The sequence below is a fragment of the Benincasa hispida genome, chromosome 2 (assembly GCF_009727055.1).
Source record: "Benincasa hispida cultivar B227 chromosome 2, ASM972705v1, whole genome shotgun sequence".
NCBI lineage: Eukaryota > Viridiplantae > Streptophyta > Magnoliopsida > Cucurbitales > Cucurbitaceae > Benincasa > Benincasa hispida.
In genome coordinates, this window is record NC_052350.1 from 56,276,780 (window position 1) to 56,293,542 (window position 16,763).

Below are 16,763 nucleotides of genomic sequence, written 5' to 3' on the forward strand. Positions count from 1 at the left end.
GAAAAGAACTGTGGTTTAAATATTACATATGATGTGATATTAAAACTATAGGTTATAAATATAATATGATAAGTTGGTTATTATATTTATTTATAATAATAAAACAATTATATGATAATTGTGGGTGGTTATATAGTTTCTCCTTTAACCGTGCATGAAGTGGGAGGTTATGTTCAGTTTTTGATAACTGTAGAATAAAATGAAAAGTATTTTCATTTTTCAAAGAGATCGCCTCATTTAGTGCATTACTAATCGTTTACTCACGAGAGACTACACAATAGTCCTCTAGTGAGAGACTAAACGATCGTGTAAAGCGAGAGACTAAACAACAACGAGAGATTTATTAAATGATCATGTGCTAGCGAGATTTACTAAACGATCGTGTAGAGCGAGATTTATTAAGCGATTGGCTAGGCGATTCTCACGAGAGCGAGATTTACTAAATGATTAAGTACTCTCAGTCTATGCGATAGACAGAACCTTCTCCCACTTACTTGATCGTGTAGTTCGATCGTTTGTTCCTCCTTTCCTCTACCAAATTCACACAAAGCCCACACCTTTTGGATTCTCACTCCGAGAATACCAAGGTTGTCGAGTGGTAGTGTCGAGGGGTTGTTGTTCGTGGATCAGACTGTTCGTGTTGGTTAGTCGATTGTAGCGACAACGAGAGGTTGTTGTTCAATTTCTCACGAGAGCAAGAGATTGTTGTGCAATTGTTCACGAGAGAGAAATGTTCTTCAAAGGTATGTCTCTCATTCCTTCTGTAATTTTGTTTAAGATGCATAATTGTTCTTGTATGTTTGTGAATGTGTTTAATTCTTTCAGCTTGGAAAGATCTTGCTTCCACTCATAAGTTGAGGCATTTCAGGGGTAAGACCAGATAGATAGCTGGGGGGACTTAGGGTGCAAGGTGGAGAGGGTAGGCCCTACCCTCTCGTTGGTTTGAGAGGGACACAGATGATTGGATCTCAAACCAATTGTTTATTAACTTAAGAAACAAATAGGGAATGGGGTAAAACAACTAGTGACCCAGCAAGTGCAACTATTGGACTTTGGTGAAGTGACCTGGTAGTTAACGAATGGTGTTTAATTAGGTTAAAAGAGTTTAATCGGTTAATTTTGGATCGTTGGAACCCATGATCTGGTCCATTAGGTCCCCTATTAGCTCACAAACAAAATAAACCTTAAAATATTGTGATGAGTAAATTTGAAACATTTTCAAATTTAAATTAAAGGAATTAGTAATTGATATAATATTTAAATATGATTCAAATATTAATTTTATGAATAGAGATTCATGGTAATGGAATTGATGTTTAATTAATTTAATATTTGATATTAAATTAATAAAATTAATTAAATTGTTTAATTATATAAATCAATTAAATTTAAAATTGAAATTTTAGATTTTGTGAAAATTCAAATTTAGATAATCAATTTAATTTAATTTTTAAAAAATTAGATTAAAATTGAATTTTATTGAAAACTCAAATAATTGATTTTTAAATTAATTTTAAAGATTTAATTTTTGAGAATTTGGAAAATTTCAAATTCAATTTAATTAAAATTGAATTTAATTGTAAAAATGGAAGGAAAAGAAAAACAAAACCATTTAGTGGATTTTTCCAACTTTTTTCAATAATTTTAATTTAGTAGAGAAGATCTTCTGATGGTCTACACTTAGTAGCTGAGTAGATTGTAACTGAATTCGTGAATTGAAGAGTCTGCGAATGTATTTTTGAAACCTATTCATATTGTATATTGTATGAGCATGCTTGATTTGAAGTTAAAATTGATGAATTGGCTTAAAAAAAATTCAAATTAACCCAACCCAACTCAACTCAAATTGTATATATAATGATAAAAAGAATATATATATTTCTCTTTGTTTAATAAAATTTCACTATTTTGAATTGATGAATTAATTTACTTTTAATATATATTTTTTAAAATTATTATGATATTTGTCTTTGTTTAAATTTTGTGATAAATATCATAGATATTTGATATTTAACATTTGAATCTGATGAGATTTTAATTATTAGTTGTGTGTTTAGATAATCCAACCCAAAATTTTGAGGTTAATCTAAAAAACAACCTCAACCACCCCTAGCTGTTGCCTTGTGTTTCCCTCAACCATACCCCTAATCTTTTCTCCTCCCCTCCTTCATTTGTTTCATCACATTCCTAAATCACATGGCCAAGTTTACCACACACGTAACAAAAATCAGGGGAGTTCTTCATAGGTTGTAGGGATCCAAGTCTTTTCAGCCTCGGTTCCAAGCTTTACGTTTGTTCCCCGTTTAAGCGATTGTTGCACGACGACTTTCACCTTCACTCGGTTTCCATTCCGGTTTGCCCATATTCATCAATGTCAACATCTGCAAACACACCTTTAGAGTTTGCGTCAGACACATCGTACTTCCTACAAAAGCAAACGAGAGATAAGTGCTGAAAGTGAATTCGAAAGGAATATAAATGAATTTGATTTCCGCAATTGTGCTCCTTCCATCGGTGAAGGCATTATCGAAGCTCCATGTCCCCGGTTAATGGTTCTGTTTTTGTCCTTCCTGTAGTTGAATTTACACAAAAATAGATTTCTTCCAGGCATTTACAAACTGCTTAGCAATCTAAAACAGATCTGACAAGCTTAACGCAGAGAGAAGAAAATAAAAAGTTGAAGGTTCATCAAATGTGAGGACAGTGCGGAACTCCGTTTTCAGAAATCCAATAAACCAACCGATTCACATTTCAAAATCGGTTTTCAAGCTGGTTAAATGTCGAACATTTCCTGCCAGCCTTTTTGATCCTTGCCCTGGCTGTCTCAGTAAACCTCAGAGCTGCTACTTTCAATGCTGGGACTTCATAGACATGAATATCATCGTAATAGTCCCAACAGCGATGGCAATCTACTTTCCTATCATATCACACACAAATGTACAAAGTTTCAAATATATCATATATGCACAACCATACAAAAAAAAAACCAAAATAAAATTAGAATACTACACAATTTAACCAACCTTTCCTTTCATGAACTGGATAAGCCTAGAAAGCGAAAGTGGAGGCTTGTTAACCTTGCTCATAAATAAGCACTTGAGAATCACAACATTGTAAGTGTGTAAGCAGGCAAACAGAACGACTTTATTCAAGTAAATGCACGTGCAATAAGCTTCTACTCCCAGCATGACCAGTTTAACTGACATATACACGAAGTTCATAACCAAATTGCACACAAACAGAAAAAAATTAGAAGATTCCGGGATAGAGTGAAAACTAAAAAGCATAAAATTTAAGGTCTCATTTGATAACTATTTCGTTTTTAGCTTTTTGTTCTTAAGAAATAGTCCTATAGACACTGGTACCTCCACCTCCAGAATATGACTATTCCAAATCATTGTAAGAAATGGAAAAAGCATAAGCTTAATTTTCAAAAACAAAAAAACCAAAAGGTCACCAAATGGGACCTAAGTTTTAGAAGTCGGAAGATGCATAACCACCTTGCTCTAAAGCAAGACATGCCAATGAGCACAAAAACTTGAAATCTTGGAGCCAGTTCCCTCAGAAAAATTAAAGAAAAGTTTAATCACAAAATGATCAGCATTAGCATGGTCAGGTTAACAATCACTGGGAACATTTTTTCCGTCCAAACACATGAAAAAAAAAAAAAGCCAAGTATAGCTTATGCTTATCGGTGTATGTCTGTATTCCCTATCCAAAAAGGGGATATAATGTAGGTAACACAGCATTTTATATATCTTCAAAAACTAGAAGGAGAAGAGCAAATGCAGTTAACGAGTGAACTAACAATTGGGTGCACAGTAACCAATTCGAAGTAAATTCAATAATTTACATCAGCAGTAGAAGACAATCCAGAAAAGACTCTAAAGCTGGACTTTAAGCTCAGATATTTAATGAATAAGACTATTCCCCGACCTACAAAAGATCTCATCGAGCTGGGATTATTAAACATCATCAAAGCAAAAAGACCAGCCATCAAGACCAATTCATTGGAGAAAAAATAGGCATTTACAAACTGCTTAGCAATTTAAAACAGATCTGACAAGCGCAACGCAGAGAGAAGAAAATAAAAAGTTGAAGGTTCATCAAATGTGAGGACGGTGCGGAACTCCGTTTTCAGAAATCCAATAAACCAACCGATTGACATTTCAAAATCGGTTTTCAACCCTTAAACATTCGAGCATATTTAAGCACCAATAGATCAAACAAAACTGAATTTGAAAGAGAAATCTCGGTTAATAAGTAACTTGACGAGTAAGTTTAGGTAGATATCATCTGATTTGGGTGCAGTCTCTTGGTCTTCTTACTCTTTCCTCCTGCAACGAGATCGATCCCCTAATCACCGGAAGAAGTTAAATCCAAAGAAAAAACAAAATCGATAAGCTGGAGAGAGAAGAGAGTTAGAAGGTACCATTGCAACGCTCTCCAAGCTTAGCAGCCGCCGCCGGTGTGAAGGAAAGATGAGGGTGAAAGTCAGGGTTAAACCTCTTTATAGTGTTGGATGGCTCCTTTTCCATTCTGTGGGTTGGATCGGCCCGGCGAAAATGATTCGACAACGGCCCAAATTTTTAAATTTAAGAAAATTGTGATGATGTACCTATAAAAATGCTAAATTACAAATTTGGTCCATATCATTTTAAAAAAATTAGCATTTATTATCTCTAATTTATAAATAGAGTTTAGTCTATATGGTTTAATAAAATCTTCATGCAACATTCCATGAGATGAACTAGTCTTCATGAAAATTAATGCATGCGATCAACTTTGCGATGGTCTAGGATCAATGCATGCAATCGATTCCTGCAATTACTACAAAAATAGACATTTTGAAGCATAATAACGCATGATATAGGGTTAACAAGGATTTTTAGTGCTGGTCGACACAAGCTCACTTTTCCCCATGAATTCTTAGTATTATCAACACATATTCTACTCATCAGCCCTCATAATTCTAAGTAAAAGGCTACAATAGCATGTATTTCTACAAACTATCACACTCCCAAATTTAGAATCTTGCTTGTCCTCAAGCATGTCTCATACTAAGGAAATTCAAAACTTGCCCTCTGACTCTTCCTTTGCGTTGACCAACTTCTTAAAATATAATTCATTTGCACCTCTAAACTTGGTAGCAGCACTCTCCTCAAACTTAGCCACTTCTTTTAAAAAATATTTTCTAAGTTCAATTATGGCAAGCCTTCGCTCAAAAACTTTTTACTCATCGCAGACAACTTTGCTCTTAGATTTTTTTTTTTTACATGCAATCATTTAATACGATTCAAAGTTTTATGATTCATTATTAGATTGATGCGTTGAACCTGATTATACTCTTTGTTTTGGCTTACCCCCACGAGTGTCATGCGGGCATCCAACTTCGGTTGCATTTCATATTCAACTCAACTCTTGTCTTAGCTAATTTTAGCTTGTGCCAGACAGAGGAGTTGTTATTATGTGTTGATTCTGGTCATCTACTTTCGTGTTGGTTTACCTATATGGGTGTCATGCAAAATATCCAACTACAGGTAAGTGTCTTTCACAACTTTAACTCTTATCAGCTTGGGTTTCCCCTTTCCGCTGATAGTGGAGTTTTTTTAATAATCATCGCAATGTTTAAAATGGACGCATTTACCCGGGCCACTGCCACCCCCACCCCCAAATTTAGAGAGTGGTAGGGTCCTTGCCAAGAAGCTAAAAACAAACTTGTTTAGAAATGCGATAAAAGATGTTTGAGCAGAGATTTACATATAATAAAAGTTAAGACTATCAAACTTTGAAGAAGTTACTAAAGCGAGGTGAGCCATGCGATGTTTAGTTAGTGGAAGTAGTGAATTTACATAAGTATCATCATGGATGCTAATCTATCAATGCAAAAGAAAGCAAGCAGACAAAAGAGAATTTCAAAAGGATAACGCATAAAAGATTACAAGAAAAGAAACATACAAGCATAATATCAATTGCATTAATACTTAGAACTCATACAGAGGAAATAGCCATGCGTTGAATGATGGAGAGAAGTCTTCTTTCGAAACAACGCACTAAGAGGAAATTATCATCGCACTCACAAGGAGCGAACACACACCACATTCAAGAAAGCAGCCACAAATCCAAAACGAAAATCAAATAAATAAACGAGAAAAGCAGAGTAAAGATAAAGTAGAAGACGTCCCTAGAGGAATTAGAGTGAAGTTACCATGAGGACTCTTTCATGCATGAGATTAAACTCGACTGCTTAGGTAAACGAACTCGTTGTCCTGACCATCAGAGCTTTCAGCATTCGTTGGTCGCATGGTGGTTCCTAAGACTGCTTCCAGCTCGTGCGACAGATAGCCTTTCGATCTCAAAGTCAATATCAAATTCAGGTGTAACACCTTCACTCAAACATCATTTGCAACTTGGTCGCACAAGCCACAATACGCCTAAGATCAAAAGAGGTGCCTGCGAAAACACAAAACTTAACAAACTATTAGCTGCCAAGTTCCCGATAACGACGCCAAAAACTTGGTGAGAGAGAACATGCACTCTTCTTTTGACATGTGTTAATTTTTATGCGTTGATGGTCAGGCGTTGGACTAAAGAGTATGCAATATGCGTTAATTGTGTATGCGATGACCATGTGTTCCTGTCACAAGTTTTCTTACTCTCTTGCCAAGTATAATGAGAACGCAAGTTTCTCAGGATGATTAGGGGTCGAACACAGGGACTTGTAACTAAATGATGTTTGTGAAGTAATTCATTTGAAACGATGAATAAATGTAAAAAGAAATAATTTAATGGATTATACGCTACTCCTCCTCCTAGCTAAACAGATTGAGCAATGGAAGTTTGGCCATGAGAATTAGTAGAGATGCGACAACTTTTAACGCGTAATAAGGTAAATGAAGAAATAGAATTGTGGAGGGATTAAATTCACCACATCATTATGCTTGGTTGCTAGAGTAATCCTAGCTCGCCACACTAACGCATCGCACACCTCTCAGTGATCAGCCACATGCTTATATCTTTATAATGCATGGTTGCGTTGAATATAAGATCATTCGTATCTCTAGGAACACTTCTTACTTTGCTTAGTGTGTTTCACTACTTACCCTCTTGGGCAGTTGGTTGTACCTAAGCTCATAGACAAGCATTGCGATAGCCTCACACCAAAAGAGGATTAACTCAATATACTCGTGCAACGCACATCTCTCAGTGGTTTGCTACATGTGTCATATCTCTAGGCCGCATGATTGAGTATGTGACTGTTGCATTGATTACAAGATGTATTAAAGTCTTAAACCAAAATATAATACAATACAGAGGTAAGAGAAGAGGTGGAAGGCTAGATGTAGGCAATCTCTTGCTTGTTGGGATTGGTGTCCTAATTCTCCTAGAGTCTCGTTGTTTGTAATGATACACATTGTTTTATGAATAAAATAACTGTTATTTCATTCTGGAATTTACTCATATCCAAGAAACAAAGCTCCATGGTTATCTTATGTAAACTTAAACATGTATATGTGATATACAAGTGATCATGTCTTAAGTGATAACCTCGATAGGTCTGTAGTATAAGGATTAAGATGGGATACCTGATCTTGGTGACACTACGGATATGACCAAATTGCCAATTCAACATGCCCACCTTTTTGGAGACTTGTCTGATTTGGGAGTTGGGAACTCAATACACAAGATGGAATTCACTCCTTCCCCGAAGTAGGGGTAAGTAGATAGATTGCTCTCTTAAGGGTTGTTTCCGGGGCTTGAACATAGTGGCCACAACTTCTCTTTGGAAGAGAGGACTCAGTCATAGTAGGACTATGACTTATGTTTATTAGAGAATTCAGTGGTACTTAAAGAGTTAGATGTAACTACAGTGGCACAACGGTTATTGGCCGAGTTGTACTTACGAGTGATCTGTGAAGGGTTATCGCACTGCTGATTGGTTAAGATGGATACATAATATATTTGTAGTTAGGAGAGTTCAACTGTCGATCTTTAGTGGAGTACCTGGCAGTTAACGGATGGTGGATCCCGTAACTAAAAAGTTTAGTCAATTATTTGTGTATCATTGGAACTTCGAGCTACAGGTCCATAAGGTCCCCTGGGTAGCTCAATGGATTCAATTTGAGGATTAGTTCTTGGTGTTTATTTGAAATGTTCAAATTGACAAGAGGCAATTCGATTATATATGATATGATCGGTATGATGTATGAGATATATCTAGTGGAGGATTAATATAAATGAGATTTACATTAAGTGTCATGGAATAGAAAAAGAGCTATAGTTTGATTATGGTTCTCATAGATGAAATATTAAAACTATAGGTTATAATTATAGTATGATAAGTTGGTTATCATTTATATTTATAATAATATTAATTATTGGATAATTATCTCTTTTTCTCTAATAACCAATTGAGTGGAAGGTTATTGGTGGTTTCATGGTAACCGTGAGATAAAAGGAAAAATGTTTTCCTAGTTTTTATAATGAAGAAATTTGTAAATTTGAGATTTCCAATCTCGGAAAATACTCACGAAGAGTTGTCAAGTAAATTAGATTTACTAAGCGACAACTTGGAGTTAGCTAAACGATCGTGGGGTGTTAGTAGGTGATAGACACTCAGCTAAGCAATTAGCTAAACGATCGCATAGCTTTTCCTAGACGATCGCTTAGCTAAATGGTCATGGCATCGACCTATACGATAGGTTCTTCCATCGCCTACTTGCTCAATCGTTTACACAATTGTGTTTCCTCCATTTTTTTGCCTCAAACCAAGTTCACACAGAGCCCACCCTCTGGATTCTCACATCAAGAATATCAAGGTAGCCTTCTTGGTGGTTTCATACTCAACTCGACATTGTCGAGGTTCTATGAAAGTCGTTCATGGTGTTCGGGGTGTTCGTGACCTTGGCAATCGCTTAGTTCAAGGGCACAGTGTTCGTGCAGTGGTCGCGTTGGACGAGTGTTCGTGTGTTGCTGTGTTGCTTTGATCGAGCGTTCGTGATCAAGGAGCTTGAAGATGATTCTGCAAAAGTGTGTTACTCTTGTCCTTGACAACATGCTGGAATTTCAGTATTTTCGCATAACCGTATGTTTCTTTTTATGATTGTAATTGTCAAGTTCATATACGATTATAATTTGGAATGATCTTTTCGCTGCTCATGGAAATCCTCATGTTCGATTTCCTTCATTGCTTTCATCCGAAGTGCGTTAAGGTTGTTGGTGGTGTCATGGATGGGTGGTGGAAGTGAAGAACTCTCAAAGATGTCTTGCTCATGCTCTCATCTGTGATCACAAGAATCTGCCTAAGGCAGAAACTCAGATGGTTTGAAGTTGGGCTTAAGGCTCTATTTATAGAGCTCAAATGCTGACAGCATTGGTAATCCCACTCTGAATTATTGCCACTTTTGACATGGTAGGTGAAATGTCAGCATCACCTTATCTTGTTGATACCCCCAAGGTATGCATTCATACTCGTTTCTCTTGAAGTATCAACGCATTCCACCCACATTGCGATCAACCTTCTATCACAATTATTACTCTTTAGCTGCAACATTCCATGAGATGAACTAGTCTTCATGAAAATTAATGCATGCAATCAACTTTGTGATGGTCTAGGATCAATGCATGCAATCGATTCCTGCAATTGCTACAAAAATAGACATTTTGAAGCATAATAACGCATGATATAGGGTTAACAAGGATTTTTAGTGCTGGTCGACATAAGCTCACTTTTCCACATGAATTCTTAGTATTATCAACGCATATTCTACTCATCAGCCCTCATAATTCTAAGTAAAAGGCTACAACAGCTTGTATTTCTATAAGTTATCATCAAGCATGTTAGTTTAGGCCAGGCCTAAGCTAGCTCCTTTTTCTTAGGCCCATGTTTGTCCTTAGTTGCCACTTTTAGCCTATATCATGCTTCTTATTGATCTTGTTGTTCCTATTTGTGCTAGATATCAATTACACCATTCGATCAAAAATCACCCATAACATTAGCTCCACCCTTTAAGTTTCAAGGTTTTCTATTTGTACTTATAAGTTAAACATGAAAGGAATTGAATCCCTGCGAAAGCATGTGATCACATTTTTTGATTTTTTGAACAAATTAAAAATACAAATATATAAGAAAATGTTAAGCAACATACCTTTGTTGATCCACAAATACAGTTAAATTTTCTCCTGGAGCCGATAGTCTTCTCTTTGTAATCTTCCTTTCCACGTGATCTTCTATGCTATGACTCCGGCAAGGATCTATCTTGTAGGAATCGCTCTTGAAAGATGATAGGGAAGAAGAATTTTTAGAGAGCCCTTCTCTAAAATTTGGGAGAGTTTTCTTGGGAGAGAAACCTTTGCAGAATGACTGTAAAGATGTGTGTTCCATGAGGTCTCCCTAGGGCTCTATTTATTAATCTCTATTAGGTCACTTCTAATCCTATTAGGAGAATCCCTCTGCATATATTTTAAATTAAATATTCAATAATATCTAATAAAAAATATCTTTCCATTTAATATCTCATATTAAAATATTTAAAATATTTAAATCATATTTAAATGTTTATCTTCTGCAGGTTCTCTTTAATTTGAATCATATTCAAATAAATTAATTTGATTCTCCCAATACCTTTTTAATTATAATCTTATTCAAATTAAATAATTTATTTATCTATATGGACTCATCAAAATAAATAATTAATTATTTAAATCATATTCAAATAAACTAATTCTCTATAGCATAAAGTTATAATTTGAATCTCATTCAAATAAACTTTATAATAAATCATGTTTTAATTGCATCCAATATAATTGATATTTTTTCTCATAAATCTGAACATTTCAAATTTTCTTTCAATAGATTTGATCCTTGTTGATCCCTGAAGAGCTAGCAAGGGGACCTTATTAAGGTTGGCAATGGGGTTGGGGCAGGGAGGGACAAGAGGGGATTCCCCTCTGGGGAAATGGGTCCCCGTTGGGACCCATCTCTAGTTTTTCTTTTGTAGTATATATAATTATATAAATATTTGTAAATTTAATGTGTGTGTATATATACATATATTAAATAAATAAATAATTGATCGGGGTTGGGGACAGGGATGGGGTGGGTATACCTTCTGTCCCCACCCTGTCCTCGATTGAGGACCCGGTTGTAATCCCCAGTTTGACCTCCATCCCTGGTCAAACGGGAGATTCCTCGCTCCAATCGGAGCGGGGACCCGCAGAGATTTTTGCCAACCCTATACCTTATAGACTTACAGATTATAAGCTCCAATGATCTAAGATTAATTAATTAAACTTTTTAATTAAATTAACCTTCATTCATTAACTACGGGGCAAACTACTTTAGACCCATAGTTGAACTTTTATGCACTGTAGGACAAGTTCTATTCATGGTTATAATCAGTATAAGCAAGTTGATCCTTCACGAGTAGTTCATAATTACAATTGGGTCAAGCTATCTGTTTTGAAGAGATTGGATCCTGTAGTAGAAGCGTATGATTTTTTTTTTTTTTAATTTTGGGAAGATGAAATTACAAAAAAAAAAATTAAAATTAAAACATACATCAACATGCTATGATTAATTTAAAGTTAAGCATACAATTGAGTTGAAGAACCTGTTACCTTTGAAGAACCATTTTTTCCAACAAATATATCTCATGAATAGTGACACCTCTATAGCTTTTTTGTGAATATCTTGTGAGAGAGATGAATTGGGAGTTGGGTGGGAGAAGTAAAAAAAAAATAATCTTTGCAATAACAAACCCTTTAAAAAAAAACTTTCCACTCCCTTAATACGTAAAGCGGAAGAATAAGTTTCACTTCCTTTATTTAATTAAATTAGAACAAGTTAATTTAATTTAAATAATTATTAATTAAAATGAAATAACATTCATTTAATTAAATTAAACAGTTAATATTTGAATCATATTGAATATGTTAAATCTCCATTTATTATATAGTTTAATTTTGAATGTTATTCAAATTAACTTTATATTATAATGTATCTAAATACATTATATTAATTGTATCATATACAATTAATGTTATTCCCTTAAATAATTTGAACAATTCAAATTCTTTCAAAGCTGTTGGTCCTTGTTTACCCATTGTAAGTTAGTAGGGGAGCTAATGGACCTACAGATTAGACGCTCCAATGATTCAACATTAACTAATTAAACTCTTTAATTATGTTAATGAAAATTCATTAACTATATGTCACTCCACTAAAGACCCCGACTCCATACTTCACATTGTAGAATATTTTTGGGTCCATGGATTTAACCAATACAGTAAATAATCCTTCACGAGCACTTCCTAATTACACTTGGGTTAAATTAATGTTTAACTCCTGTAATTACCTCTAACTCCGTAAATACCATTGATCCCTTTAATGAACAATCTATTTATAGTCCTACCATAAACCAAGCCCCTCTTAGACTAGTGAGAGGGCAAGTACGCTTTGTTCAAGACCCGAAATCAGTACTTAAAGGAACTATCCTCTACTTACCCTAAAGGCGAGGAATGAGTGAATTCCATCTTGTGTAGCTATGTTTCCAGCTCCTTACTCGGACAAATTTCCAAAATCTTAGGCTTATTGAGTCGATGACTTGGGCCACTCTCACCCATACAAATCAAAGACTGTCCTCATAGATATAAATCCATAACTCAATATTAAGAATGGGTTACATAGTTATCCTATAAAATATAATCTCTTTAATTAACAACGTTAGAATGAGAGATTAAGTATTTTATGGTCCAATCTTATACAAACTCATTGTATAGGATACCCCACTCGTATGTCTTTGTATGAACGATTTGGATTGAATTGTTTATAACACTTATAACATTTGTAATAATTACAAGTGGGTTGTATCCATAGTACTACCAAGATAAGGCACCCAACCTTAATCCATATACTATAGATCCTTTAGGTTATTACTTGAAATACTATCCACCTATATGCGCTACATACTATTCAAGTCTCATTAAATAACCTTGAATTTTTTCCATAATGGATAAATAATTATTTCATGTTTAAAATAATCAATTACTGTATCAAATAACTAATTAACTACGAGGTTTTAGGGTATAAATCCCAACAATCTCTCACTTGCAGCAAAGCCGATAAGCCAATAAGTGAGACATGTAACCTAGGGCATACTTTATACTTAATATGTTCTCCCACTTTTTTTAGTGCATAAGGGACATGTCTTGTACTCCTAGACATTCTAGATGACCCTTCCAAATTTTAGTCAAGAGAAAATCAAGAGGCATGTCATAAAATCATCTTGGTCATTACCATGACGATTTCTCTCATTGTACCTTTGCTCTAGATTCTGGTATTACCAGTATCCTTAATATTAGTCTTACACCACTATATAAAGTGTGATAGACTAAATTATATATGAAACAATTTTTAGATGTTTAAGGATATTTATGACTACGCAAATTATTGTTTCATAACCAAAACAATTGCCTTGTAATCCATGCTACACGCTCTAGAATAAAACTTAACATGAATTTCTCTAAATCCTTGTAAGATCTAGTGTATCTTGTCAAAGATCAAATCTTAAACTCCATATACATAAATATCTCATTATCCATAGATATTTTGAGAGAAAAAATTATTTTTTTATACTCAATGGCCATATCATTGATTTAACCAATATAGCTAACCAATTGTATATTTAATGTCAATTTAGTCTCATTTATAATTGTCTCCTACTTAAAGAAGATAATTAATCATATATTCTTAATACTTAGACGTGTCTTAAGAAATTTTTCTGTAGACTTTATCAACTTCACTTTAGAACGATACACTATCATTCTATTTAAATTTCTTGCATCAAACATTTAATAAACAATTTTTCGTAAATGTAAGATATTTGAGACAAGTTTAACATTATGTCCTTAAAATCTCTATTTGGAGATCTAATATACAATACTTGGTTAGATAGTCAAACTTTTATGTCAAAATTTTACTTCATTCATAACGAGTAATTAGACATCAATGATAAAATTTCCATTTAACATTTAATAATTTTCTTTTCTGTACAAGAACATTATTATTTATTCAAAGTCATGGGGTATCAATATCAAAACTTTATATTCAAAGATTCTAATTGTTCAAGTCATTTCTAAAATAAATATATACAATTCTGCAAACATTTTGCTATTGAGTTTTGAAAATTTGCAAATTTGTGTAGATGCATTAAATTTTTTTTCACAAAAGAATTCATACATTTTTTCATACCTCATATGCAATGATGAATCAAATAATGCATAAAGACTCCATTGTGGGAAAAGGTGAGAAAATTGACTCACAGCCTAATCAATTTCACTTATTGTCATGAATTTTATTTAGAAGATATGTATCTTCTTAGCTACACTTCCTAATATGTTTTGTAGAAATATTCATATACTATGAGTTTTACTCCATCAAGAATATGTACAAATCTAGACTGTGATGAAGTACATAGATTTTATCTCATGATTTATGACTTTGACATATTGCCTACTTGTCAACATCTTTTAATTCTTGTTATCTAATATGATAACTTTGACTTTCATTAAGTCATTGTAAAGGTTGAGTCATCTCATAACTCTCCCATTACTATTGAGGTTTATAAGTTTTCATCTTGTCATCTAATAAGATAATGTAGACTTCAAATAAGTCTTTGTAAAAGTTGAGTCATCTCATAACTCTCCCACTACAATGAAGACTTACCTAGTTGACAACTAGAATTCATTTGACTCTCAAATGTAATTAAATGGTTGATAATACTTATTAACAATTAAGTGGAATTACTTGGAATCAATTCATCAACACTATTTTAACTCTTTTACAAGTTTACAGCCTTTTATAAGTCATTTCCAATAAAATCAGTATTTGTCACACAAATACATTATTTTATATGGGACTCCTCTAGGACGACCTACATTTTAGCGTATCTTTGAACATTTATTTCGTCACAAATGGGAGTTTGTTTCAATACGAGTATCTTAACATATCCAAAAACTGAAAATGTTGTAAACAAGTTTTGCAACACTTCCATAATCCAAAATTGTTTCTCAAACTGTTTTGGAGGAAATAATATTCAAAATGCAATTTATATTACATATCCTACCCAAAGTATGACAATGATATGTAACTTATTAATGATGTGATCTTGTCGGACAAAATATTTATCATTAATATGATCAACTCTTAACAAGGTCTTCGTTCTCTATTACAGTACAATTTCATCCAAATTGTACCTAATGCTTAAGTTGAGATCTAATCTTATTTCTATCAATTAGGCATAGTACACTTAATTTTCTGTACTATTCATTATGATCTGATCATAATGTCACAATAGACTTGCCTAAATGACTTAAACTTTAGTCTAATTTCTTTTGAACATTTCAATATATTTTCAATGTCAAGCTTACTCTTTCATTCACTAGACCACTTGGGTCAAAATGCGTAAGCTCGGCGTGTTTTTTGGCCATGTAGCCTTATCTAATAGGATCCAATGAATTTCCTGCATGATAGGCAAGATCTTTTGACAGGTAAAGTAAATTAAATCTAACCCTTAGAGAATTATCTATAACAGTCATAAAAATTGATGATAATCAACTTTAATTGTCAAAGACAAGTATCTTTCTAGGAGAAAAGATTTGTCATTCTTTCTGGATCCATTAATCCTGAATTTCTCCGTGTAGTATTCAGATGTGTTAACTTTTAATACACATAAAATTATATTTATTGAAAATTGAACATATTTTGAAACAATTTTTTAAAACATACTTTAATACTAACACCATTCATACTCTATGAATTATGTAGTAATAAAGTTTAGAGAAATTAAATTTCTCATATGGTGATAAAAACACCATTTTTCATCTTAAATAAACGACATCTTAATGTCTCCTATTACATTAACTGAGATGAGCTTCCCATTGTCAACTACTAGAAGCTATTCTACAGATTTAAGTATTCTCCAAAAAAGACAATGTAATTGTAGTGAAGAAAAAAAATTGACAGTGGATCCAAATTCATCTATCTAGGTGTGAATCTTTATTTTTCACCAAGAACTCAGTAAATCAAATTTACCTTAATTCTAATATTCTTCCATTTTGTGACATTTCTAAAATTCCTCATAGTATGACTTCTCGAGCTAATTTGAAAAAAAAAATCCTTATTAGCTTCAATCCCAGAAGTTATATTTTCTTGTACTATCATAATACAAAATCTTGAAAGTATTTAGATAATTATCTAAATTAAACTTATATTGACTTCAACATCCTATGTTGTTATTCGATCCTTTATCATCTAAGTTTGACATCTAATATGTCTATTAGAAGATAAACATAAATTCTCTCAATTTATGATTCATGAACTACTCATGAATTGGCAATAGTATTTTGAGAATGTTTTCCAATTCAAAGACAAACTTTAAAAATTACACTACTATTTAGTGTCAATGACATTTTCCAAGAATATTTTTATCTATTTATTTGACTTATATTTCGGTAAAAAAAAATTAAAACACGTGAGAGAAATAGACAAAACTTTGAAATATATAAAATATATTATTTGACAATATGCAATCAATTATCCATTCAAGTTCAGAATAGAAATTTGAAATGAACCTTATAGATATAATATGAATCTCTTTCATATTAATTTAAAATCTCTATTGCTATGATACTCTAGTGATTTAGAACAAGCACCACCAAAAGGTGATCAATTTTTCTACCACTAGATTGAGACATTCTCAACC

At 33.3% G+C, this 16,763-nt stretch overlaps 1 protein-coding gene and 2 non-coding genes across 3 annotated transcripts; all 3 read right to left on the reverse strand.

Annotated features, from left to right (window-relative positions):
• Positions 1–2,002: 2,002 nt before the first annotated feature.
• On the reverse strand, positions 2,003–4,546 carry LOC120070688. Its single transcript, XM_039022531.1, has 3 exons — positions 4,433–4,546; positions 3,024–3,199; positions 2,003–2,917 (listed from the first exon to the last, which is right to left on the reverse strand). The coding sequence occupies exons 1-3, from the start codon at positions 4,536–4,538 to the stop codon at positions 2,879–2,881; spliced, it is 321 nt and encodes a 106-aa protein (XP_038878459.1). The 5' UTR covers positions 4,539–4,546; the 3' UTR covers positions 2,003–2,878.
• LOC120072395 lies at positions 3,555–3,635 on the reverse strand. Its single transcript, XR_005480456.1, has one exon. It is a non-coding gene; the product is annotated as a small nucleolar RNA snoR53Y (small nucleolar RNA).
• On the reverse strand, positions 3,896–3,986 carry LOC120072393. Its single transcript, XR_005480454.1, has one exon. It is a non-coding gene; the product is annotated as a small nucleolar RNA snoR69Y (small nucleolar RNA).
• Positions 4,547–16,763: the final 12,217 nt, after the last annotated feature.